Source organism: Oryctolagus cuniculus, chromosome 2 (assembly GCF_051225735.1).
Source record: "Oryctolagus cuniculus isolate XC-2025 breed Fujian yellow rabbit chromosome 2, ASM5122573v1, whole genome shotgun sequence".
In the NCBI taxonomy this organism is placed as follows: domain Eukaryota; kingdom Metazoa; phylum Chordata; class Mammalia; order Lagomorpha; family Leporidae; genus Oryctolagus; species Oryctolagus cuniculus.
Window position 1 is genome coordinate 122,612,825 of NC_142868.1, and position 25,289 is coordinate 122,638,113.

The 25,289-nt window shown below is 49.4% G+C and overlaps 1 protein-coding gene across 2 annotated transcripts in view; it reads right to left on the minus strand.

Annotated features, from left to right (window-relative positions):
- Nucleotides 1-25,289, minus strand: part of TCF7L1 (transcription factor 7 like 1) — a 170,987-nt gene that overhangs the window by 145,005 nt on the left and 693 nt on the right. For both annotated transcript variants that reach the window (XM_089326202.1, XM_008254182.5), the window contains exons 2-3: nucleotides 25,181-25,244; nucleotides 24,831-24,958 (exon numbers count right to left, since the gene is read on the minus strand). In XM_089326202.1, coding sequence (XP_089182328.1) covers nucleotides 24,831-24,958; nucleotides 25,181-25,244 — 192 coding nt within the window. The remainder of the gene's footprint in view (nucleotides 1-24,830; nucleotides 24,959-25,180; nucleotides 25,245-25,289) is intronic.

The following is a 25,289-nucleotide window of genomic DNA, read 5'->3' on the forward strand; positions in this document are numbered from 1 at the left end:
AGGGAGACGGAGGGGAGGTCAGCACGGTGCTGCACTTCTCCCGCAGTCCTCGGCAGGTGCTGCAGTACTGACACGCCTGCAGCTTCTGCGCTCAGGGCCCACTGACCATGCACCAAAGCCTCAGAACGCAACTACTGAGGGGGTCCAGCCTTCACTGCAGAGCCCTGGTCCCTCAGGCTCACACAGGGGGAAGCGGTACCCTGTGGAGAGGCTGGGCAAACCTGGATTCTAAACCTGTCCTAATCACTGCCCCCAGATTGCTGAGTGGCCTCAGGCAAGGCTCTGACCTCTCTGAGCCTTCAGTAAAGCCCACCTGCAGGCCATTCCGAGGATTAAATGAGGTTATAGATGCAATCTCCTCTGGGACGCAGGGAACAGAGAAGTTATCACTGCTGCAAAAAGCACAGTGCAGAGAGAGCAAAGGCCCGGAGTTCTGCTCCTACCACACTGCTCACCAGCCCCGTGAAGTTAGGAGCTCGCCTCTCCTCTCGCGGCCTGTTTCCCTTTTTATTTATTTATTTATTTTTTGACAGGCAGAGTGGACAGCGAGAGAGAGAGAGAGAGAGAAAGGTCTTCCTTTGACGTTGGTTCACCCTCCAATGGCTGCCGCGGCTGGCGCGCTGCGGCCGGTGCACCGCGCTGATCCGATGGCAGGAGCCAGGTGCTTCTCCTGGTCTCCCATGGGGTGCAGGGCCCAAGCACTTGGGCCATCCTCCACTGCACTCCCGGGCCACAGCAGAGAGCTGGCCTGGAAGAGGGGCAACCGGGACAGAATCCAGCGCTCCGACCAGGACTAGAACCCAGTGGGCCGGCGCTGCAGGTGGAGGATTAGCCTATTGAGCCCTGGCGCAGGCCTCGAGGCCTGTTTCCTAAACCACAATGAAAACCCACTAGTATCTCCACAGTCCCTTATAAAGAGTAAGTACACCTATGCTTAGATTTACTCTTGTAGGAATGCAACGTGTGTGTGTGTACACCAGGGTTTCTCAGCCTTGATGATGGACCCAAAGATGGACCTCCGGCTTTGTGATCGACTGCCGCGAGTACCACAGGAGGGTTAGCAGCACCTGGCCGGCTACCCATGGCACCCCCAGGTAGAACCGCCCAAAATATCTCCAGATGCGGCCAAGTGTCTCCTGAGGAGCAAAAGCGCCCCAGCTGAGAACTACTCCTGAGACAGCTGTGTACAGAGCGCGCACGCGCACACACACACACACACACACACGGAGAGCGTGATGCAGACTCCAATACGGTAAAGGCTAAGGAGGCTGTGAGCAGAGCAATCTCCGTGGACGCAGCCCCACGGAAACCTGCCGGGGCCGGAGGCTGCACACTCGCGCAGGACTTCTGGGCTTCTTGAGGTCTGTAAATGGGTTACTGTGCTCAGCACGGCGGCCTGCAGACCTCGTTTGCCGTGGTGCAGACAGAGTCCCATTTAGAGCGGCACCGCGCCGGCCCCAGAGCTCCGGCGTCTGGCAGGAATGTGCTCGGGAGCCCGGCCCGGGGCTGCAGAACACAGGGGATTCTGTTGCTCCCTCCTGAACCTGGCCCGGAGCACGCTGTAGGAAAAGGAAGCCACGCCGGGGCGGCAGGCCGGGGCGGCCATTCCCCAGGCATTCTGCCAAACGTGCCGTCCCCCGGACTCCCGTGTGGATCTGACCAAACTGTGCACACTGACCTGAGCCCATCCGTACGCCCTTACCTGCCTTGCTAATGCAGCGAAAACGAACACGAACAAGAAGATTGAACACTGAAGTTCCAAAGGGGCCACAAGAGCAGAGGACTGGGGCGGGGGTGGGGGAGAGGCTGTCTGCCTTTAAGAGAGGTCTGTTTACCCCGAATGTTTAAAAACAACAATCCTGAACTCCCTTTCTACCTCATTATGACTTCTTTAACATTTGTTTTTAATTTATCCAAGATCATAATCTTCACTAAGGACCACATATGAGCCAAACTTGAACTTGAAAACCAAGCTGGGCCTTTTGTTCTGCCTGTGTTAATTAGTGTACAAAGGGGCATCTGATTTCTCCCCTCCCCCAACTGCCTGAAACACTGGTTCCCATTGATGTGACTAACAGCGTTCCTCTGGGCGCAGACGGGCCTGGTGGGGAAGGGGCCCTAGGACAGGTATCAGGAAATCAAGGTCCTAATCACAGCCGATTCACTGGGCACCACTGAGACAAGTTATTTCAAGCACTGGGCCTCATCCTTAAATAAACTAACAGCTAGCTGTATGCCCTGACTAAATTAACCAGAAGTATGAAGAGCCACAGAATCCTAGTTATTTGCACTTAAAAATGAAGGAGCAGAGACCTAGCACTGCAGTGCAATGGTTTAAGCGACTACCTGTGACCCCAGCATCCTATGACAGTCCCAGCTGCTCTGCTTCTAACCCAGCTCCCTGCTGATGTGCCTGCAGAAGAAGAGGAGGATGGCCCAAGTACCTGGACCCCTGTTACCCATGTGGGAGACCTGGAGTGAATTCCAGGTATCTGGCTTCAGCCTCGACCCTCCCAGGCTGTTGTGGCCATTTGGGCAGTCAACCAGCGTTTCTTTCTCTTTCTCTCCCTAACTCTGCCTTTCAAATAAATAAAATAAGCTTTTAAAATAATCATAAGGGGCTGGTGCTGTGGCATATTGGGTAAAGCCACCACCTGCAGTGTTGGCATCCCATATGGGAGCTAGTTCAAGTCCTTGCTGCTACACTTCCGATCCAGCTCTCTGCTATGCCTGGGAAGGCACTAGAAGATGGCCCAAATCCTTGGGCCCCTGCACCCACGTGGGAGACCCAGAAGAAGCTCCTGGCTCCTGGCCATGGACTGGTGCAGCTCTGGACATTGCAGCCAACTGGGGAGTGAACCAGCAGATGGAAGACCTCTCTCTCTCTCCCTCCCTCTCTCTCTGCTTCTCCTTCTCTCTCTGTGTAACTCTGACTTTCAAATGAATAAATAAATCTTTAAAATAAATAAAAAACAATCATAAAAATAAAGGTGAAGAACAGCAGCATCACGGATCCATTTGTAGCTCTCAAAGCGGGTCTATGGAGGGCTGGCCCCAGGAGACACTACTTGGCAGAACAGGTTCTGTGGTTCCCGGGCTCCTTCAGCAGACACTTACTGAGAGCTTCCGCAACACCTCCGGGAATGGGAGTGCGACAGGAATCCAGATTCACCCCCGGCCTCCTGCAGGAAGCCTGGATCCAGAGAGGCTAAGTGTGCACCGAATAACTGAGATGGGCTCCAGCGCAGGGAACTGACGCTTACTAGCAGCGACCCACAGGCCTGGGGGGAGGGAGGCAGAGGGTGGACGGTAGTATTCCAAACACATGGAAAACCCTGGTCAGCTGAGCTCGAGGAATCCTGCCTGGTAGGCTCCCCGGAGCACGCCGGCGCGTCTGAGGCCTGACTGCGAGATCCTGCAGAAACAAAGTAGGCGCGTTCTACCTGTCAACATCCTGAGGATGTTACCCTGGGAAGCGCTGACAGAGGCGCGATTGTTCTCCCAGCCTATAAGAAACTCCAGCCTATAAAACAAAAGCTCTTGTTCGTCTGACTGGAAAACTATCGTGTGTCCCCTCAGAACAGCCCAAATACCTTGGAGTTGCTAATGTAATTCTACAGTATTTTCCTTGGCACAGGCCTATAAAAACCAAAGGCCTCCATGACTGCTCACACACTCCCAGTATTGCAGATGAAGGCAAGTCCACAGACACAAGCCAGGGGGCCAGGTTCAAGGGCCTGCCTCCTGCACAGACCTCCACTTTATTTATTTTTAAAAGCACATACAGCCTCAATTCTGGGATGAATTGAGAAACTGTCCATAAAAAGCAAAATAAAAGTTATCAACTTATCAAAAATTACCCACTGAAAGATCCTAGGAAGAACAATGATTTGCCTTGTTAGCCTAGAAACATCCAGAAGAATGGAGGCCTTTGCTGTTTATTTTATCACTACTGCATATAAAACTGACAGACATGTAAATAAACAATCGAGATATCCACACGCACAGAAAGAAGACAGACTCTGTAGGCAAGGCGCTGCTTTAGGGGCAACGACCATCAGAAGGGAATTATGACAGCCCAGATCTTAGGAAACCAGCCATCCAAAATGAAACGAAGTACGTGCCCTGGGAATGCAGTGGAGACTAAATCTCCTAGGGGCTGTGAGAGGTGAACACTGAGTCCCTTCATGCTGATAATGAGTGTACCTTCATTAAGCCCAAACATGTTCCACCTGCCACCAGGTAGGTCCTGGGAACACTTCAGGCATGGCCTCCGTCCCAGTATTCAACATAAATCTGTACTTCAGCTTGGATTTTAATCTTCTGAGACCTGAACTACTGCGGGATCAATGTCACAAAGGCACCATGTCCAGTTAGTGTCACCACACGAGAAACAAGGAAATTAAGCTGTTGTTTTGGATTTGCTGTCAACGCCTGAGCCCTTTCAGAATTAAGTGAAATCAGCACTGTAGCTCAGTGGGTGAAGCCGCTGCCTGCAACTCCAGGATTCCACACAGCGCTGGTCCATGTCCTGGCTGTTCCACTTCCGAGCCAGCTCCCTGCTGACGCGCCTGAGAAGGCAGCAGCTTAATGGCCCATGTACTTGGGCCCCCACCACCCATCTGGGAGACCTAGATAGAGTTCCTGGCTCTGGACTTCAGCCTAGTCCATCCCTGGCCGTTGCAGCCATTTGGGGAGTGAATTAGCAGATGGAAGACCTCTCTCTGTGCCTCTGCCTCTCTGGAACTCTACCTTTCAAATAAATAAATCTCAATAAATTTTATTACTAAAATTCATGCATGTTTTCCACCAAAATAAGCTTATTTTTTAATTCTACTTTCCCATGAATTTTTAAAGTACTCTCATATATATTTACTTCAATTGAAATAATCAAACATGAAAGACATTTTCATATAGAAGATAATCATGTACAACTACAATTATTAAATAAACTACAGAATTTACAGCATTAGTAATATTGAGTACACTTAAAGAAATAACATCATATATATTTAGCGTAAATAAGTGCTTATCCAAGGTGTTGTTTTTTTTTTTTTTTTGGACAGGCAGAGTAGACAGAGAGAGAGAGAGAGAAAGGTCTTCCTTTTCCATTGGTTCAGCCCCCAAATGGCTGCTATGGCTAGCACACTGCGCCGATCCGAAGCCAGGAGCCAGGTGTCCCCTCCTGGTCTCCCATGCGGGTGCAGGGCCCAAGGACCTGGGCCATCCTCCACTGCCTTCCTGGGCCACAGCAGAGAGCTAGATTGGAAGAGGAGCAACCGGGACAGAATCCCACGCCCCAACCAGGACTAGAACCCAGTGTGCTGGCGCCGCAGGCGGAGGATTAGCGTATTGAGCCAGGGCGCCGACCCCAAGGTTTTAAAATTATAACAAGCATATCATTTTCTACCTCTGACCCCTACAGAATTCCTTGGTGCATTCATAGACAGCAGAGAGAACAACCTTTGGTAGTTCTATGGGCAGGCACCTCTTGTGTTCTGATGGTGGCGTCCAGATAGTGTTTTCCACAAACAGGAGTCAGAGCTCCTTCTAGAAGTGGCAACCCCAGGGTTCAGGCAGGAAATGCATGATAGGCCTGGAACATCCTGCCATGGCAGTAAGAGGGGATGCATCAGAGATGGCCAGGACTGCAGAGGGCACTTGGTCTCGGGGTTAAGATGCCTTAATCACACATGCGAATGCCTGGGTGGCAAGCCCACCTCCGGCTCCCTGACTCCAGCTCCCTGCGGCGCAGACCCTGGAAAGCAGTGGTGATGGCTCAAGTAATTGGGCTCCTGCTCCCAACATGGGAGACGTGGGCCATCATCCGCTGCTTCTCAGGCCCCTTAGCAGGGAGATGGACTAGAAGCAGATGCACTGACAGGAGAATCAGACATCTCAGGTGGCAACTTACCCTACTGCACTACAACACCTGCCCCCAAATAAAAAATTTTAATAACCAATTAAAAGACCACCAGAATTATATCAAAAGGACTCGGAGCCAACTTAAGGAGGCTCCAGTTAGGTAACAACGGGACAATGTGAGGATCAATAAGGATAATAAATTAAATTATAAATAAATTAGAGACATGAAGTTGGTTTAAATCTATGAGTTGCTAATACTAACACATACACACACAAACACACACACACACTTGAAGCAAAACAAAAAAACTTTCATTGTCACCTTTATAGGGTGACAGGAAACCAACTAGAAACATAAATAAAGGGACAGAGGCAAGCCTTTAAACAGCTTCTTCCACATCTACGGCAGGGTCGGCAAACTTATTCTGTAAAGGGCCAGATAATAAATCTTCCTGGTTCTGTGGGCCACACAGGACTTCAATCACAGCTACCCAGTGGGAACCTTGTAGTGCACGATGGCGGCCCTAAACAGTATGCAGAGGAGCAAGCATGGCTGTGTTCCTAGTGACACTCTATTTACAAAACTAAGGGGCAGGCTGAATTCAGCCTGTGGACATTAGTTTGCTGACCTTTGATCTAAGGTAACTAAATAGTTGATGGGGGCAGTTTCTCTTTGTAAACATATCACAGCTGATAGATGGTGAAGGAATGATAGGAACAGCCCATGCTGTTTTACACCTGCCAATGAAGATATGGATGCCGGTGCTGATCCCTAGTGGTTACCAGCACAGACACAAACACACCTAAAGGGTCTTCTGATGGAAGAACACCACCTATGAAGCAGTTTTGCAAACAATAAACTACAAAGAGGGCAGTGTGGAGGGGAGAGAACTCTGAAGCTTGATCAAGAATCCAAACCTGGGCCAGTGTTTTGGCAAAGCAGGTAAAGCCACTGCTTGCAGTGCTGGCAAACCATATGGGTGCCGGTTTGAGTCCCAGCTGCTCCACTTCCAATCCAGCTCTCTGCCATGGCCTGGGAAAGCAGTGGAAGATGGCCCAAGTCCTTGGGCCCCTGCACCTAAATGGGAGACCCAGAAGAAGCTCCTGGCTCCGGATCGGCCAGCTTTGGTCATTGTAGCCATTTGGGGAGTAAACCAGTGGATCGAAGACCTCTCTCTCTAGCTCTGCCTCTCTGTAACTCTCTGCCTTTCAAATAAATAAATAAATCTTAAAAAAAAAAAAAAAAAAAAAAAAAGAATCTGAACCTGGGGCCAGTTTTGTGGTGTAGCAGGTAAAGCTGCTGCCTGCAATGCCAACATCCCATATGGGCCCCAGTTCACAGCTCAGCTGCTCCACTTCCAACCCAGCTCCCTGCTAAAGCAGAAGATGGCCCAAGGGTTCGAGCACCCGGCACCCATATGGGAGACCTCTGATGAAGCTCCTGGCTCCTGGCTTCTACCTGGCCCAGCACTGGTCCTCGTGGCCATTGGGGAGTTAATCAGCAGGTGAAGATCTCTGTCTCTCCCCTTCTCTCTAATTCTTCCAAAATAAATAAATTAATCTTAGGGGAAAAAAAATAGAGTCCAAACCTGGGGCCAGCATTGTGGCACTGCAAATTAAGCTGCCTCCTGCAATGCAGACATCCCATATGGGCAGTGGTTCAAGTCCCCACTGCTCCATTTCAGATCCAGCTCCCTGCTAATGCACCTGGGAAAGCAGTGGATGATGGCCCAAGTGATCAGCCCTACCACCTATATGGGAGACCTGGCTGGAGTTCCAGGCTCCTACCTTCTGCCTGACTGAGCCCAGTTGCTGTGGCCACTTGGGGAGTCAACCAGCAGACAGAAGATCTCTCTCTCTTTCTGTCTCTCCCTCTCTCTCTGTAACTCTGCCTTTCAAATAAATAAATCATTTTCAAGAGGGAAAGGAATCCAAATCTAACAATTTTCAAGAACTACAGGTGACAGAATGGATAGAAAAACATGTTAAAAGACATCGTGGTGGCCGGCGCCGCAGCTCACTTGGCTAATCCTCCACCTTCAGCGCTGGCACCGCGGGGTTCTGGTCCCAGTTGGGGCACTGGATTCTGTCCCAGTTGCTCCTCTTCCAGTCCAGCTCTCTGCTGTGGCCAGGGAAGGCAATGGAAGATGGCCCAAGTGCTTGGGCCCTGCACCGCATGGGAGACCAGGAGGAAGCACCTGGCTTCTGGATTCGGATCGGCAGCGCACCGGCCACAGCACACTGGCCGTAGCCTACAGCCATTTAGGGGGTAAACCAACAGAAAGGAAGATCTTTGTCTCTTTCTCTCTCTCTCTCACTGTCTAACTCTGCCTGTCAAAAAAAAAAAAAAAAAAAAAAAAGACATCATGGGGTTCCATTTAACAAAATCCAGACTGTGCGGGACTCCACAGGACTCTACAAGCCACAAACCTAACACTTAACTGGGGAGTTCTTTACATCCTGTGAAGACTGCAGAGCACTAAGTCAGTTCTGCAGTCTCAATATTTCACAAGGGAGAAAACACTCCAAAAACAAGTAGCCTAATTTTTTCATACATGTCTCTGATCCAGACATAATAAAGACTACAAAACAATGAAGAAGCTATTATTTTTTTAAATGAAGGGTCAAAAAACCCCTTGCAGCCCTCATCTTTAGAATTCACAAATATACTGTCACAGAAACAATCTAACAACGTGAGAAATTATGGATTCTGCACAATGTCAAGTTTTTAAAAATCTGACCACAGTGCACGACAGTGTCAGATTTTTAGAGTCAATGTGGCAACTATCACAGTAAAAATTATTCCTGGCATGATGACTCAAGGCCTACTAAGGCTCCAGGGGTCAAAGTGTGATGAAGAATGGGATATTTTACATAGTCTCAGAGAGGATCTCCCCTGAGACACTTATTAATTACAAAGAAGAAAAATAGTAACTTTCTTGGAAACATTGGCAGATAGGATTTTAACCAAGCCATCAAATGCAGCACAACCTACAAAGAGGGAAACAGATGGCGCTCCTGAGGGGGGGGTGGGACAGTGCAATCCCTGCTCGAAATCCACCACCGGAATCCCCTCACCGGGAAACACCAGAAACAAAAACAAAGTCAACCTCCTTCTACAAGATAGAAGCTTTGTGATCTTCAGATAAAAACCAAGACCATGAGAGACGCAGTGTGAAGAACTTGACCAAAGGACAAGACAATAGATGTGACAACACGACCTAGGACTCATCCCAAAACAAAACAAAAACCAGCAACTATTTTTAAATGTTTCCCTTTTGCTACAAAAGACATTAATAAGACAACTGGCGGGGCCAGGGTTCTGGCACAGCAGGTTAAACTGCCACCTGCTTGATGCAGGCATCCCATACTGGAGTACCGGTTCTGGTCCTGGTTGCTCTGCTTCTGATCCAGCTCCCTGCGAATGCTCCTGGGAAATCAGTAGAAAATGTCCCAAATGCTTGGGCCCCTGCCAACCATGTGGGATGCCCAGATGGAGTTCCAGGTTCCTAGCTTTGGGGACTGACCGGTGGATGAAAGATAGAAGATATCTTTGTCTCTAACTCTGCCTTTCAAATAAATAAATACATACATCTTCAAAAACAGAAAAGACAACAGGCAGAATCTGAGTAAGGCCTGTAGGTGAGACATTAGTACAGCGTCTATGTTAATTTCTTGACTACACTGTGGTGAAAGTCCTTGTTTTTAGAACACACCCTATCCCTCGTCTTATTTAGCAGTCACAGTGACGGTACAGTGTCACAGTAACAACCCAGCAACTCAAGAACCTGAGCCCTCCCTGGGGCACACAGGTTAAGCCACAGCTTGTGTGCCAGAATCCCAGGATGGAGCACTGGTTCAAGTCCTGGCTGTCTGCTGCAATCCAGCGCCAGGCTCCTGGCTCCTGGCTCCTGGCCTGGTTCGTCCCCAGCCATTGCAGCCATTTAGGGAGTGAACCTGGAGCTGGAAGATATTTCTCTCTCTCATCTCAATCTCTGTTGCTCTGCTCTTCAAATAAATAAATTTTAAAAATAAAAAATAAATTTTTTAAAGTGTGCCCTGTAAAGTAATAGAGAATTGTGTCTGTGACTTACTCTCAAATGGCTCAATTATCTTGTCAGTTTTATTAAAATAGAAGGATAAAGAAAATATACTGAATATTAACATATGGGTAAATCTAAGGGAAAATACACAGAAAATCTCTGTAGTTGTTTTGCACCTTTCTGTGTTGGAAATCATTCCAGAATTAAAAGTACATTTATGAGGGTACTTCAAAAAGTTCATGGAAACTGAAATCCAAAAATAAGCTCACCTTGGTGCAAAAAATGCTGAAATCCATCCAAACAAGAGGTCTTCAAAGTTCATGGAAAACGCATGTCATGAAAAAGCTATGCATGACTGGGGGCCAGCGCTGTGGCACAGCAGGTTAAAGCCCTAGCCTGAAGCACCAGCATCCCATATGGGTGCCAGTTCTAGTCCTGGCTGCTCCTCTCCTGATCCAGCTCTCTGCAGCTCTCTGCTATGGCCTGCGATAACAGTAGAAGATGGCCCGAGTCCTTGGGCCCCTGCACCCATGTGGGAGACCTGGAAGAAGCTCCTGCTCCTCCTGGCTTCGGATCGGTGCAGCTCCGGCCATTGTGGCCATCTGGGGAGTGAACTAGCAGGTGAAAGACCTCTCTTGATGTCTCTACCTCTCTCTGTAAGTCTTTCAAATAAATAAAATAAATCTTAAAAAAAAAGAAAAAGCTATGCATGGGTCTCAAAAATTTTGCATCAAAATAAACATCTTTGAATTCCATTTTCATGAACTTTTAAAAGTATCCTCACAGGGTTCCGCACTGCAGCGTAGCAGGTAAAGCTGCCGCCTGTGATGCCAGCATCCCTTATGGGTGGGTGCCAGTTTGAGTCCCGGCTGCTCCACTTCAGAACCAGCTCTGCTGGTTGCGCATGGGAAAGCTGTGGAGGATGGCCCATGTGCTTGGACCCCTGCACCCACATGGGAGACTGGGAAGAAGCTCTTGGCTCCTGGCTTCAGTCTGGCCTAGCCCGGGGTTGTCACAGCCACTGGGGAGTAAACCAGAGGATGGAAGGTGTGTGTGTGTGTGTGTGTGTGTGTGTCTCTTTCTCTCTCTCTGCCTTTCAAACAAATAATCAAGTCTTTATGGGACTGGTCCTATGGCACAGCGGGTTAAAGCCCAGCCTACAGTGCCAGCATCCCACATGGGTGCAAGTTTGAGTCTTGGCTGTTCCACTTCCGATTCAGCTCCCTGCTAATGGTCCCGGGAAAACAACAAAATCCTTGGACCACTGCACCCACATGGGAGACCTGGGAAAAAGTGGCTCCTGGCTTTGGATCGGCTCAACTCCAGCCGTTGCAGCCATTTGGAGAGTGAACCAGCAGATGGAAGATCTCTCTCTTTCTTTTCTCTTTCTCTCTCTCTCTCTGCCTCTCTCAAATTTTTAAAATTGAAAAAAGTATTCTCACATATTTTATACTACTTAAAAACAAAGTGACTTCAGCAAACTCTTACATTGAATTAATGTAAATTTCCCATGAACTATCTGAAGCCCCCTCACATTTTATATAAATTAATTTTAACCTATCTATAAAGGTGAAATGTATCCATGTATACCATATATAAACACACACACCATGCTGTTGATATCTGACTAGGAATGCACACAAATTGGGAATTAAGTTAAATTGATATGTACATTTTTCAAAGTGAACTGACATATAATTCAAAACCCATACTAAATACTAAAGCTATATCAAATACTTCCATTCAAGTATTTTTGGCTTCTCCCCATCTATACTATTTAATAATTACTTATAAAAATAATTTAAGATACTAAGAGAAAATATCCACTTATTAAATACTGGTTAAAATTTTGGCTGCTAACCATCTTAATGAAGATGCAATACACTGTAAATCATTTTGATGACATTTCTTATGTCTTTTTATATCCCAGGGATTCATTCTAGGATGCTGATGATTCATGTCACCCTTGGACAAATCCTCATTTTCAAACTCAGTTCATTCAGCCAAAATGTTAATTCAGTGCTTCTCAACATACTCCCACGATCTCACGGTGCTGGAGAGGGGCCTGGAGCTCCAGGGCACTAGGCCAGCCCACAGTGGGATGGGATTCAAGGCGGGGCAGGCAGTGGCCAAAACCCAAGGCCCAGACCCCCGTCACACTGCCTTCCCTAAAAGAGAAGGGGGCTGTCAGCGGAGTGTTCTCCCCTACCCCTCAAGCCTCACCCCACACAAGTCCTTTCCTCTTCAGTGTGGGGTCAAAGGAACTGCACACTGGGGTCAGTGCTACGGTACAGAGGGTTAAGCCGCTGTCTACAGCGCCAGCATCCCATATGGGTGCTGGTTCGAGTCCCGTCTGCTCCACTTCCCATCCAGCTCCTTGCTCATGCAGCTGGGAAAGCAGCAAAGTCCTTGGCCCCTGCATCATCCACATGAGAGACTCAGAAGAAGCTCTAGGCTCCTGGCTTCTCTGTGTGTGTGTGTGTGTGCATGCATGTGTGTCTTCCTATCTCTCTGTAACTCTCTTTCAAAGAAATAGATAAATCTTTCGCTCCACACTCTCACCGGCCCAGCCCCTTCTGCCGTCCCTATCCTTAGGAACTCCATTCCCTACTCCAAAGCTTCAGCATCAGTGTCTCCTGGCCAAGGAGTCCAAAGTGTTGCCACCTACGTCCTCTAATTCCTCCCCGTACCCTTTCTCTGTGCCACCGACCCAGAGAAGTTTCAACAGGTAATATTTATTACGTAAGCATCGTCTATGTTCAACTTACATGGGTACACAATAATACTCATACACATACGTAGGACCTTGAAAAACTTTGTGGGAAATGTGACTTATGAAAACACTACACATGGCTTTCCAAAAATATTCTAAACTAAAATGAACTTACCTTTTTAATTCTATTTCCCCACAAACTTTTGAAAGTCCCCTTTTACAAGAAAACAAGGCTAATCAGGAGTACACAGCAAGCAAGAGATGAAGTCAACAGAGGTAGGTAACTAGTGCATATGATGATATTTAAGGAACCAAGTTTACCACTTCAAGATGTCCCAAGAGGGGCAGGTGTTTGGTCTAACAGTTAAAATGCCTACAACCCACAAAGGAGAACCTGGGTTCGATTCCTGACTCCGGCTCCCGGCTCCTGGCTCCAACTTCTTGCTACTAGAAACCCTTGGGAGGCAGTGAATCAAGGGACAGGATTCCTAGCACCCTCACGGGAGACCAGGGTTAAACTCCTTGTTCTCAACTTCAGCCTGGCCCAGTCCCAGCCATCGCAGGCATTTAAGAAAAGAACCAGAAAATGAGAGCTGTCTGTCTCTTTGTCTCTCTTCCATTCAAATAAATCAAATTGAAATTGATGGTTAGAAAACAACAGCAACAAACATATTTCAGAAGAAAAATAAAAGGGAATCGGGGGTGGGGGTGGGAACAGAACTCTATGTAGCATACAGAAAAGCAAAGAAAGATTAAGACAGCAATTAACACCATCTCTAAGACTGCAAATAGACCAGCAGTCAGGTGCTAACTCCACCCCAAGCACCAAAAGTGCCTCACAGAGAATGGCATGGAAGTGCTCCTGAAAGCAAGGAATGTGTAAGATGTTACTCATCGCTTACTTGCACACCCAGGTTCTTTGAATCTTGCTCCAAATGGCCTTTTCACATTAATTGGGCAGCGGACTGTGCAGAGTGAAGCTTCAGTCTTGTAGAACCAGACCCCCACCCCAAGGCTGGAATGTTGGCTCTAGTACTGGAATGGAGACTTTGGGCCCCTTGCTTCCTCCACAGTCTCAACTTCCTCAAGGGTAAAACAGAGATTACAATATCAGATGCACAAGAGTCCAGCCTAACACCTGGGAACAGTTGTAACACCACGAGACAGTGCCTGGGAACACGGAAGGTGCCTACAGGCCTGGAGTTGGTTTTTTTTTTTTTTTTTCCATTATTGATGTTTAAATATTCACGCTGTCAACATTCAACAATTGAATCTCTTATCACAGGCCAGGTGTTTCTCTTTAGATAAAGCAGTATTTGGTGGTGCATTGTCTGGAGTAGCTGAGGACTTTTCTAATGGTAGAGAGAGGACAGCCTCTCTCTCTACCACTCTCAGGTCACAACCCTCTTGAGCTGCCCTCGACAGCTGCGGGATACACAGGTGCCTTCCGGATCTGAGGACTACTGGGCACTCATGGGAGGATCCTTGATTAACAACCCCAGGAAGGAGGCCAGCATTGTGCCTTAGTGATTAAGGCTGCAGCCTGTGACACTGGCATCCCATGTGGGTGCCCATCCCAGCTGCTCCACTTCGGATCTGGCTACTTGCTAATGTGCCTGGGAAAGCAGCAGAAGATGGCCCAAGTCCTTGGGCCCGCGGGAGACCTGGAGGAAGCTTCTGGCTCCTGGTTTCTGCCTGGCCCAGCCCTGGCCATTGCAGCCATTTGGGGAGTGAGATGGGGAATGGAGGATCTCTCTATAACTCTGACTTTTAAATAAACAAATCAAATCAATCTTAAAAAAAACTCAGGGAGGACCATCCAGCACCCCACCCCCACCATGGAAGGTCTGTCTTACAAATCCAACTGATTTTAGTGACCCTGATACATCCTTTTCTGGAATTTAGAGAGGGGAGTGCAGTCCCAGCCATCAGAAATCACCATTGCCAACTCTGGACTTACAAACTGATCCAATTTTCATGCCACTCATTCCGACCCCTTGTTTTTCTCCCTCAGCATCAGACCATCTGTTTCTTAATCTCAGTCCCCATCTCTCATACTCAGACCTTCCTCAATTTTTTCCTGCACATTTTCTATAGCCATCCTACAAATAATGGCCCCATTCACTTTCTGAGGCCTAAGGTATTTATCTCACAAAGATTTAGTGCTCAGCTAGGACCCCCAGAGCCTCCCCAACTTCTAGCAACCCTACTCAGAGAGGCCTCATCCACCCTGACATTGTTTTCAGAGACCACCCACCTGGGAGATCATTTGCGAAGTGAAGGCAGAATTACTGAATTTCATGATTTTCAATTGCAAATCTTTTAAACACACACACACACATACACACACACACTCAAACACAAACACAGAGGAAAGGAGACTAACACCTCCTCTGCAATTCCCAAAATACCATCTGGGTAAATGTGTAGTATTTATTGCTTTAATACTAAGTTTACACCAAAATAGATTTTTTGTAGATGACTGGGACTGATTTTTGATTTGTAGACAGCTTAAAGAAAGCAACCAATTTATAAACATATTTTATAAAATGAACCACAAGGAAACAGTATTTGCACACTTAACTGGAGCTTGACTTGTTAACCAAACTATGTTGTAATCCACAAGGCAGGCAGAGAGAGCGAGCCGACTACTGTGGCGCCTTCCACACCCAAGACGCACGTGTGCATTCTTCCAGCCCTCACTGATTTTAGCAAGGAGCAACAGTTCCCAACTTCCAAACAAGCCAAAATGTAAGTGGGTCCCACTCCAACCCTGCATGGTGAAGGAGGTTCCTGGTGCAGCCCACCACAGGGTCTTGCCTCCTCTGCAGGGCAGCACAGCTGGGAGGACGGCCCCCACCCAGTGACACAACTGTCCACCTGGAAGGATGCACTTCCAGGCCCAGTTTGTAAAGCTGGAAGCAATCTATCCACCCTCCGCCCCAACTGACAGCTCTCGCTGGGATTTCTGCGCTAATAGAGGTCAGCTGTCCTTCTCCTGAGAGGAGGAGGAGGAGCCATGCTCACCAGGCATGTGTGTGAAGGTAGAACGACAAGACCAAGACTTTGGCCTCACAACGAAGTTCAACTCTTGGGGCTGTCGATTACCAGTAGCGTAACCTTGTTCAGGACACTTGACGTCTACAAGTCTGTTTGCACAGCGGCAAAATGGGAATAGCAAGCATCGACTTCCTAGCAGGTCAGAAGCTGTGAAAAATACTAAGATTTGTGTAACCATTGCCAAGTGTTTTCCAAATGGGGTGGAGCTATTTACACCCTTTAAGAAGAGCCAAAAAGAGCAGCCATTTTACCACACACTTGCCAGCATTGAAAAGCCTTAGTCAGACAAGCTCTTAACGTTAGTTTCATGGGCCAAAAATGATCCTTGCCTTCATTAGCATTTTTCTGGCTACAAAGGAGGTTGAACATAGCTTCATACACTTACGAACCGTTTATAGTTTGCTCTTTTGTGAACGTCACGTTTAGTTTCTACAATTAGGGTAAACAAGAGGCCTTGTGCCTCCTCTGGAATAGAAATGAAAATAGATTTCCAAAAATGCTGTAACAGTTTGAGAGCATGCGTGTGAATTCATTTCCTGTCCTGAGGACTCCCAGTAACAATTATCACCTTGTTATGATTCCATAAGAACTCCTAAAGTGGGACATGTTTATAGAAACATTTGTATGATTTTAGTATCAAACTTTGAAGTGTACTTCTAAATTACATGTTCATTTTCCCACGAGAATCTACAGATTGTGCATATGGAAGATTTTGAAATTTGCTTTAGAACCTTAAAGGTAACGGCCGACGTGCCTCAGAGCATCTCCGATATCCCGCGAGTCTCGGGAAGCAACTCTGCAGTGTCCCAGGGCTCTTCCCTGGGCAGCACCTGCAAGCAGAGGGGAAAGGCCAGTGCCCTTCACTCCTCGCAAGTTCTCTTCCTCCTGAATGCCAGGGTTTTGGAAACTGCGTTTATTTCACTGTTTTCTAAATCCAATCCAGTGTGGGTGGGAGGAGAGAATATAAAACAAAGGACACACAGGCCGATGTTGCGGTGTACCAGGTAAAGCAGCCGCCTGTCCCATCTGGGTGCCAGTTCATGTCCCGGCTGCTCTTCTGTTTCAGCTCCTTGCTAATGGCCTAGAAAACGCAACTGTTTGGGCCCCTGTCACCCACATGGGAGACCTGGATGAAGCTCCTGGCTGGCTTGAACCTGGCCCAACCCTGGTCCTTGTGGCTACCTGGGGAGTAAACCAGCAGATGCAAGCTCTCTGTGCCTGCCTCTCTCTAACTCTTCCAAATAAAATAAATTAATCCTTTTTTTTTTTTTTTTTTTTTTAGTCAAAGTTAGAGAGAGGGAGAGGCAGAGGCAGAGGCAGAAAAAGAGAGGTCTTCCATCTGCTGGTTCACCCCCCAAATGGCTAAAACAGACAGGGCTGGGCCAGGCTGAAGCCAGGAACCAGGAGCTTCATCCAGGTTTCCCACGTCAGTGCAGAGGCCCAAAGACTTGGGCCATCTTCCACAGCTTTCCCAGGCATATTAGCAGGGAGCTGGATTAGAAGCAGAGAAACGAGAACTCGAACTGGTGTCCATATGAGATGCCAGCACTGCAGGCAGCGGCTTTACCCACTATGCCACAGAGCCAGCCCCATAAATCAATCTTTTTTTTTTTTTAATTTTTTTTGACAGGCAGAGTTAGAGAGAGAGAGAGAAAGGTCTTCCTTTTTCCATTGGTTCACCCCCCAAATGGCCACTATAGCTGGCAGTGCACCTATCTAAAGCCAGAAGCCAGGTGCTTCTTCCTGGTCTCCCATGCGGGTGCAGGGCCCAAGCAATTGGGCCATCCTCCACTGCCTTGGCGGGCCACAGCAGATTGCTGGACTGGAAGAGGAGCAACCAGGACAGAATCTGGTGCCCCGACCGGGCCAAGAACCCAGTGTGCCAGCGCCGCAGGCGGAGGATTAGCCTAGTGAGCTGTGGTGCTGGCCATAAATCAATCTTAAAAGAAAACAAACCCTGAATGCTCAGGTTTGAACCCCAGATCAATTAAATCAGCATCTCTGGGTGAGCATCAGTAGTTAAAAAAAAAAAAAAGGACATGTAAAAATGTCCTCAAAGAATAAATTTGATTAGAAAATCTGGGATAGTTTTCTACATGCTCTTAAGTAATGAATCTTTGCGCATTCTCTCAATTAACTCATCATACATTCCAAAATCTGCTCCCTACTGCAAAAAAACACATTGCATTTTGAGTCCCACTTCTATCCCCCTTCAAAATCAGCCAGCTCCAGACAACAGAGGAAATGTTTCCCAGGTGTGCCTTATCTTTCAATCAATGCACAAACCTTTCATTATTTAACAAGTAGCTAAAAGGTACCCAACATTTTCAGCTACGTAGCAGGTAAAGAAGGGCCTACAGTCTCCCTGCTGCCAACAACTCTCCAGGACCACCCCTCTCCTCCAGCCAACTTGTCCTGGGTCTCACTGAGAATGCACACTGAGAACTCCACCGCCTTGCAATGCACAGTCCCCTTTCCGCCAGCTCCACCTCTGCGATGTCTGATAGCGTTAACTCTTGAGCCAGTGTGTAAAGCCGGGAACTGTAAAGCGTAGGAAGAAGTCTTCCTGCTGACACTCGCAGTCTCATTCCTCTTCCTCTCTGTCTCCTCCACTCATCTCCAACCCTGCCCTCGAAAGCTCTACCGCAGCACCCTGAACACGCTTTGTCCAATGCCTGCAGTTCTTTCCTTCCCTCTTCTCTCTGTGGGTCTGGTTTTCCAACATCTTTCAGGTTAGCATGGACAGAAAGTGAGGTGTGGAAGGTGTGGCAGGCACACTTCCCTTTCTTTGCCATCAGCCTCCGGGATGCTGTAGCCCCTGGATGCCGCTCCCGGTCCGCCCCCGCCCTCATTGCCAAGTTCTCCTTTCCACCTTCCTTCAATGCAATGACTTGGTCGCTGTGAGCTCTCCCCACTTCCCTAGCTCCTTTGCATCTTCTAGCTGCTAAAATCTCAGCCACACCTTCAACATCCCCTCAACCCTAGATTGCCTCCAATTAAACTGAGAGTCTTAGGCCGGCGCCGCGGCTCACTAGGCTAATCCTCCGCCTAGCGGTGCCGGCACACCGGGTTCTAGTCCCGGTCGGGGCGCCGGATTCTGTCCCGGTTGTCCCTCTTCCAAGCCAGCCCTCTGCTGTGGCCAGGGAGTGCAGTGGAGGATGGCCCAGGTGCTTGGGCCCTGCACTCCATGGGAGACCAGGAAAAGCACCTGGCTCCTGGCTCCTGCCATCGGATCAGCGCGGTGCGCCGGCCGCAGCGCGCCGGCCGCGGCGGCCATTGGAGGGTGAACCAACGGCAAAAGGAAGACCTTTCTCTCTGTCTCTCTCTCTCACTGTCCACTCTGCCTGTCAAAAATAAAAAAATAAATAAAAAAAAAATAAATAAACTGAGAGTCTTTCCAAATGAGAGCCTCTCACAGCCTGTGCGGGCCCTATTATTGCCAAAATATTTGGGGGAGCATCTGTCCAGCACTGGGGAGGCAGGGACGGGAAGCCAGAGCACCACCCCCAGAACCCATTCCCCAAGTCAACTAGGCTCAGACCCAGCAGTTAACTGAGACATCACCCACTTTCTGCCTTTGATCCCACACCTCCCCACGCACATGCAGGCCTACTCACCCCTCTCTTCTGATACTCCTCAGTCCTGGCCCTTGTGAGCCCCCTACCTGCTCTACTCCTTCCAGTCATCCCCTCCGAACTACCACTGTCCTTGTAAGCATAGACACAAGTCATTTCCAGCACAATTTTTGATGGTTTTGTGCTGCATCTTCAGCAGGACCAGATTCCCTGCCTGGCATCCAAGGCATCCCATGCCCTGGCCCCTTGGCCTTCCAGGCAAATGAATCAAAGAAGCTATATTCCCCCTAGTAACCCTGAACTTTTCCTTCCTGCATGAGTTTGCTCTGCCTCTACTGGCTTCCACCTTAAGATGGGAGTGAAGGGGCAAGCACTGTGGTGCAGCAGGTTAAGCTGCGCTTAGAAATACACCTGCATGCTGTTATCAGTCCTGGCTCCTCTGCTTCCAATCCAGCTTCCTACAAATGCATTTGTGGAGGTAGCAGATGGTGGCTCAAGTGCTTGAGTCCTTGCCACCCATGTGAGAGCCACTCTGCTGGTGTTCCGGGTTCCTGGCTTTGGCCTGGTCTAGCCTCAGCTACTGTGGGCATTTGGGGAGTGAACGAGAGAAAGAAGAGCAATCTCTCTGTCTCCCTCGTCACCTAGCCCCACCACCTGGTCATTTTGCCTTTCAAATAAATAATCATTTTTTTCTTTAAAGATTTATTTACTTATTTGAAAGACAGAGTTACAGAGAGGCAGAGGCAGAGAGAAAAAGAGACAGAGAGAGAGAGAGAAAGGTCTTCCATCTGCTAGTTCACTCCCCAAATGACTGCTACAGCCAGAGCTGCGCCAATCTGCACCGATCTGAAGTCAGGAGCCAGAAGCATCTCCCAGGTCTCCCATGAGAGTGCAGGGGCCCAAGGACTTGGGCCATCTTCTGCTGTTTTCCCAGGTCATAGCAGAGAGCTGGATCAGAAGTGGAGTAGCTGGGACTTGAACCAGCACCCATATGGGATGCCGGCACTACATGCCGCAGCTTTACCTGCCATGCCAAAGCGCCGGCCCCAAATAAATAATCATAAGAAAAAAAGACAGGAGTGAAAGAGGACTTTCACTTTTCACTCTAAATACCTACATATCACCTAATTTTAAAAACATAATTAACAAGGGTTACTTCAAACTTAAAAATCAAACTTAAAAATGAGTCAGTTTCAAGGACTAATTTAATACTACCTTCTCTTCCTGCCTTCCTGGATCACTCCTGCTCAAAGCAATGCTTCCAGATTTCTCTCTTTATTCTAAACACTCTTCTCTGAACTTAATGCCTCTTAACACTACTAACACTCCTCCTTCCTTAGTTTTCCAATCCTCTAGGACAAAAACCGGATCCAACAATCTTATCTCCCATGCTCCCTTAGCCATTGTTCATGATACACACCCAATAAATATCAGCCACAGAAATCGAGGTGTTACAAGTGAATCTTAAAAACATGCTGGACCACACCGAGGCTCACTAGGCTAATCCTCCGCCTCTTCCAGGCCAGCCCTCTGCTGTGGCCAGGGAGTGCAGTGGAGGATGGCCCAAGTGCTTGGGCCCTGCACCCCATGGGAGACCAGGAGGAAGCACCTGGCTCCTGGCTTCGGATCGGCGTAGCACGCTGGCCGTAGCGGCCATTTTGGGGGTGAACCAATGGAAGGAAGACCTTTCTCTGTCTCTCTCTCTCTAACTCTGCCTGTCAAAAAAAAGGGGGGGGCCTAAATTTCCCCAGTTTAACAAATAGAAGTCATCTGAACACTGAAACATAAGTAGGGCTTTTCAATTACAGAAGATTTTCCAGTGGGCTAATCATTTGAATTCTTTTTTCATCCTACAATTATTTTTGTAATATTGCACAATAAAGGCTGGAATATTCTTTTGTTAAAGGTTAGATCTGTGTGTATGTGTATGTGTGCACGCGCACGGGCGCAGGAGCTAGCCTGCTTTTTTCTGAAATCAATGAAGAATGAGACCAAACTCTAACTTTCCCAAATTACAACCAACCATGTCAGATCCACCCACCCAAAGAAAAATGATGGATGGAGTTCAAAGTCCTCCCTAGAGTCTGTCACCAAATGTCATCCCAGCCATCCAAATGCCAAAACTCCAGCAACAGAGGCAGGGCCTCTCCAAAGCTCCCTCCATGTGAAAAGCCCTCATTAAACTGGGAGTTATATTTAGAAAAAAAATGGAACAGAAGTTATATTTAGATGAAACGTCTCAAAAGAATTTTACCAAAAGCAGCATGTTTACTCTGATCTTCTAGAAGGAAAGGTTTTCCTTAGCTTTCATGTACAACTCCTGACAACAATCTCTCTATGCACACACAAAGGTTGCTGCTTGGGCCCCTTTGTGTCTGGGAACAGGAGCATCCAGGACATGGCAAGACTGTCCATGGGAAACAGTGGGACACAAAGGACTTCAAGTGAGCCTATGGCACAATTTCATACGGAAATCTGAGTTGAGGGGGGTCTGAGAAAGGCACGCGCAACGTGTGCTTGGGGTACATGACAGCAACTACTTCATTCATACACCGGACAGAAAAACCAGACACCCCCGGGGTGGCTCTGCCCGGATGTGTTCCCTTTCTAAATGTCACCAGCACGCTCCTGCGGTGCACACACGCAAACTGCTGTCCCTTGGCAGCAAGCTTGTGGAATCACAGTCCACTTTTCTTTTTGGCTCTTTTTCATCTTCAAATTATTTCTGACACCCAGTTTCTAATGTGCTCATTGACATTTTCCTGACAAAATTCTAGCTAATGGCACAGAGGTGGTTGGTAAACCTGTGAAGCCTCTTAGTGAATGAATGGATGATTTCGGGCGATTACATTAAATAGTGAAAAATGGTTGGTGGCAGTTCCTCCTCTCTTCAGAGGCCCCAGGGTCCCAGGGGCTGCAGATAAGAAGCACACAGCTGACAGGCTTGGCACACACCCCAGGTTAAGGGGACCTCTTTTCTAAAGAGCCTCAGGAAGACGCCACTTCCCAGCATCCCAGCCAAGCCAGAGTGGAGGGCAAAGGTGCTGGGGCCTGCTGCCTGCTGTTCCCAAGGTCCACCAACACCCTGAATATAATCCAGCCACGCTCCACTTTTGCTTCTGGCTGGGTATTTCCAGAAAGTGTTAAAGCAGCAGAGAATTGGGGCTACTCAAATTTATACAGCTTACAGATCTTATAGCAGCAAAACCTAAAGCTGTATAATTTGGACCTACGATACCAAAAAGAAACACTGGGTCATGTATTATGCCAGGCACCTTTCCCCAAAAAAGCCACCAGCTAATGCTTCTTCCCCATCCCTATCTATGCACATCATCTTAGCAAGCTGAGAAACCAAATGAGGGCCACTTCCTTGGCACTTACATTCCGTCTACAGTGAGAATTACATTAATACAAACACCCAGAGGAAAAAACCATCATCTCAGCCCTGCAGTCCGGACAATCAAGCGCTTACGTGTTTCCTTACTGGCCATGATCCCCACGGACAGCACCCAACATTAGAAGGTTTACTGCACTGAGCTAACTACCCAAAACTTCCCAGGACATCAGTGACCAACAGGCTGGGCTTTGAACACAGCAAGAGGCATGAGACGCACAGAAATGCTAGGGAAATTCTTCTGCAAGAACCACTCACCAGGGCACAAGACAGAGCTATAGGAGCGGGATGCTAAGTCCTCAAGAGAGGGCATGGTGGGTGTCGTGACTGCCCCAAAAGGGAGGATGGCGACACTGGTCTGTGCAGGGAGCAGTCGCATGGATGAGTGAGGACGCAGAAAGGAAGGCTCGGCTTCCCCAAGGAGGGTCTCCAAATCCCACCCAAGCCAGGATCTGACAACCAGGAATTCCATTGCAGCCATCAGGGGAGTGAACCAGCAGATGGAAGAACTTTGTCTCTCATACTCGATGTCTGGAACCCTACCTCTCCAATAAATAAATAAAATCTTTAAAACAAAGAAATAAAGAAAATGTTTCACTTGGACTGTTTGATCGCGGGGCAGCAGACAAAGCAGTTGTCGCAGTCATGGTCCTAGATGTGAACTAGAAAGCTGGGAAGAATAAAACGCCCTCAAGGGAACCGGGTGTTAGAGGAACAACCTGCTGCAGAGGGACAGTCACAGCTGGCGACTTCCCCATCACTGGGACCTGGCTCAGGGCTCACACCCAAAGCTGGCGCTTGCTGGTCCCTCTCCACCCCCCTCACTCCCCGCTTCCTTCCTAATGGTAAAGTTAAAGCGGCACCTTAGCGGCACAGCTCTCCCTGCAGCCCCCAGCCCAGAAGTTTCAGCAACTCTCCATCACCATTTGCAGGCACCAGTACCATAGCTGCCACAGCCTGTTGGGTTCCACTTTTAGGTGCACTTCTTTTCATCCGATTGGGAAAATGCAACAGCCCTTAGGCCCAAATGCAGCTTTCGCGACAAAACGACACACTCAGAACTTCCCGGGATGCCCCAGTCCAGCAGGCCAAAGCGGTGCGGGCCATGGTGTACCACCCACTCGCCCTCCAGCAGAGCTTGTTCCCACACCCTATCTTGCAACAAGAGCGCCTAACAGAAACCCGTCCCCGCGCCCCCCAACCGAGAATGGACTGGCACGGGCCCTGAGAAGCAAGGTGCGGAGCGACCCAGCGGCAGGACTCCGGCGCCGGGCGCACAGTGGGCAGGCGCTCACCCAGTTATCAGCCGTCGGCCCCAGCACCTGGGCAGGGAGCCTAGGGACGGGTTGGCGGCTCCGGGGACACAAAGGCTTCGCCCGTCTCAAGCTGTGCCCCTCGCAACGCGGGGGGCGGGAGTCGAGCGCCTGAGAGGGGGCGAAGGAATCCGCCCTCATTTGCACGTCGTCTGGGGCCCGGTCAATTTGCTTAATCACCGCTCTAAATGCCAGCGCGCAGCACACAATGCGCGCCCATTAACAGGTTTAAAGTGTCCCAGCGCTCGCTTTAAATGAGAAAAGCCGGCAACAAAAGGGGGAAAAAGCCAAGTTCCTCAACTTGAAGAATGCTTCGGGTCGCCCTCGGGATTCTCTCGGCCAGTTTAAAATCCAGGGCTCCGCCGCAAAGTTGAGGCCCCGGGAGCGAGGGCTTGGGGGCGGGAAACGGGGTTGGGAATAACCCGCCACCACCACCGGGTTTCTTAGGAACCAGCTCACAGCCACCCAGTGAACTCGGGGAGCCGAAGCAGCGTCGCCAGCCCGGCTTCCCCAGCCCCCTGCCCAGCTGCCAAGGAAAGCTGACCGAGTTCTAGAAAGGAAAACGAGACCCCCAAAGCAGACACTAAACCCAAGCTCTCCTCTGCGGCGGGCAGACTCCCAGAGGTCAAGGAGGATCCCACAGGTGGGGCCCCATAGCCTCAGCCCGCAGCAGGGGAGAAGTTACAGCAACTTTCCTTCCATCCAGGCAGCGGCCAGCGCAGCCGCCCCAGAGCCGCGCAACTCCGCAAACAAGTTCTGCCCGCGAGCGGCGCAGGAGGCCCCATCCCCCACGCCACGGCCGGGCCGGGGGCGCATCCCACGGGCCCGGGTCCCCAGCCGCCCCGGCGCAGCTCGACGGACGCTTACCGTGCGCGCTCCTCCCGGAGACAGGGGTCCGTTGGAGAGGTAGGGGCTGCTCAGGTCCGGGATCATCAGGAAGGGGTACCCAGGGTAAGGGGGGCCCTTGAAGAACGCGCCGTCCTGGGGCCTTCTCACTGAGGACAAGACCAAGGTGGGGTGAGGCCCGGGTCCCCCGGACAGCGCCACGGCACGAGGAATCCCACCCCGGCCCCGCAAACCCAAGCGCCCCCGACGCGCGATCCAAGGAGGCCGCAGGGCAGGGACTGGTCACTCCTGCAAGGGGAGCGTGGGCCGCGCGAACCGAGGTGCGCGGCGCAGCGGCGCCGGGAGTCGAGGCTGGCCAGCCGGGCACGTACCTTCGGCGAAATAGTCCCGCGGCTTCTGGAAAGCGTCCCGGGAGGGCTGCGGGCGCCTCTCCGCCTGCGGAGGAGACACAAAGGCGAGGGCGGGTGAGCGAGCGCTGGG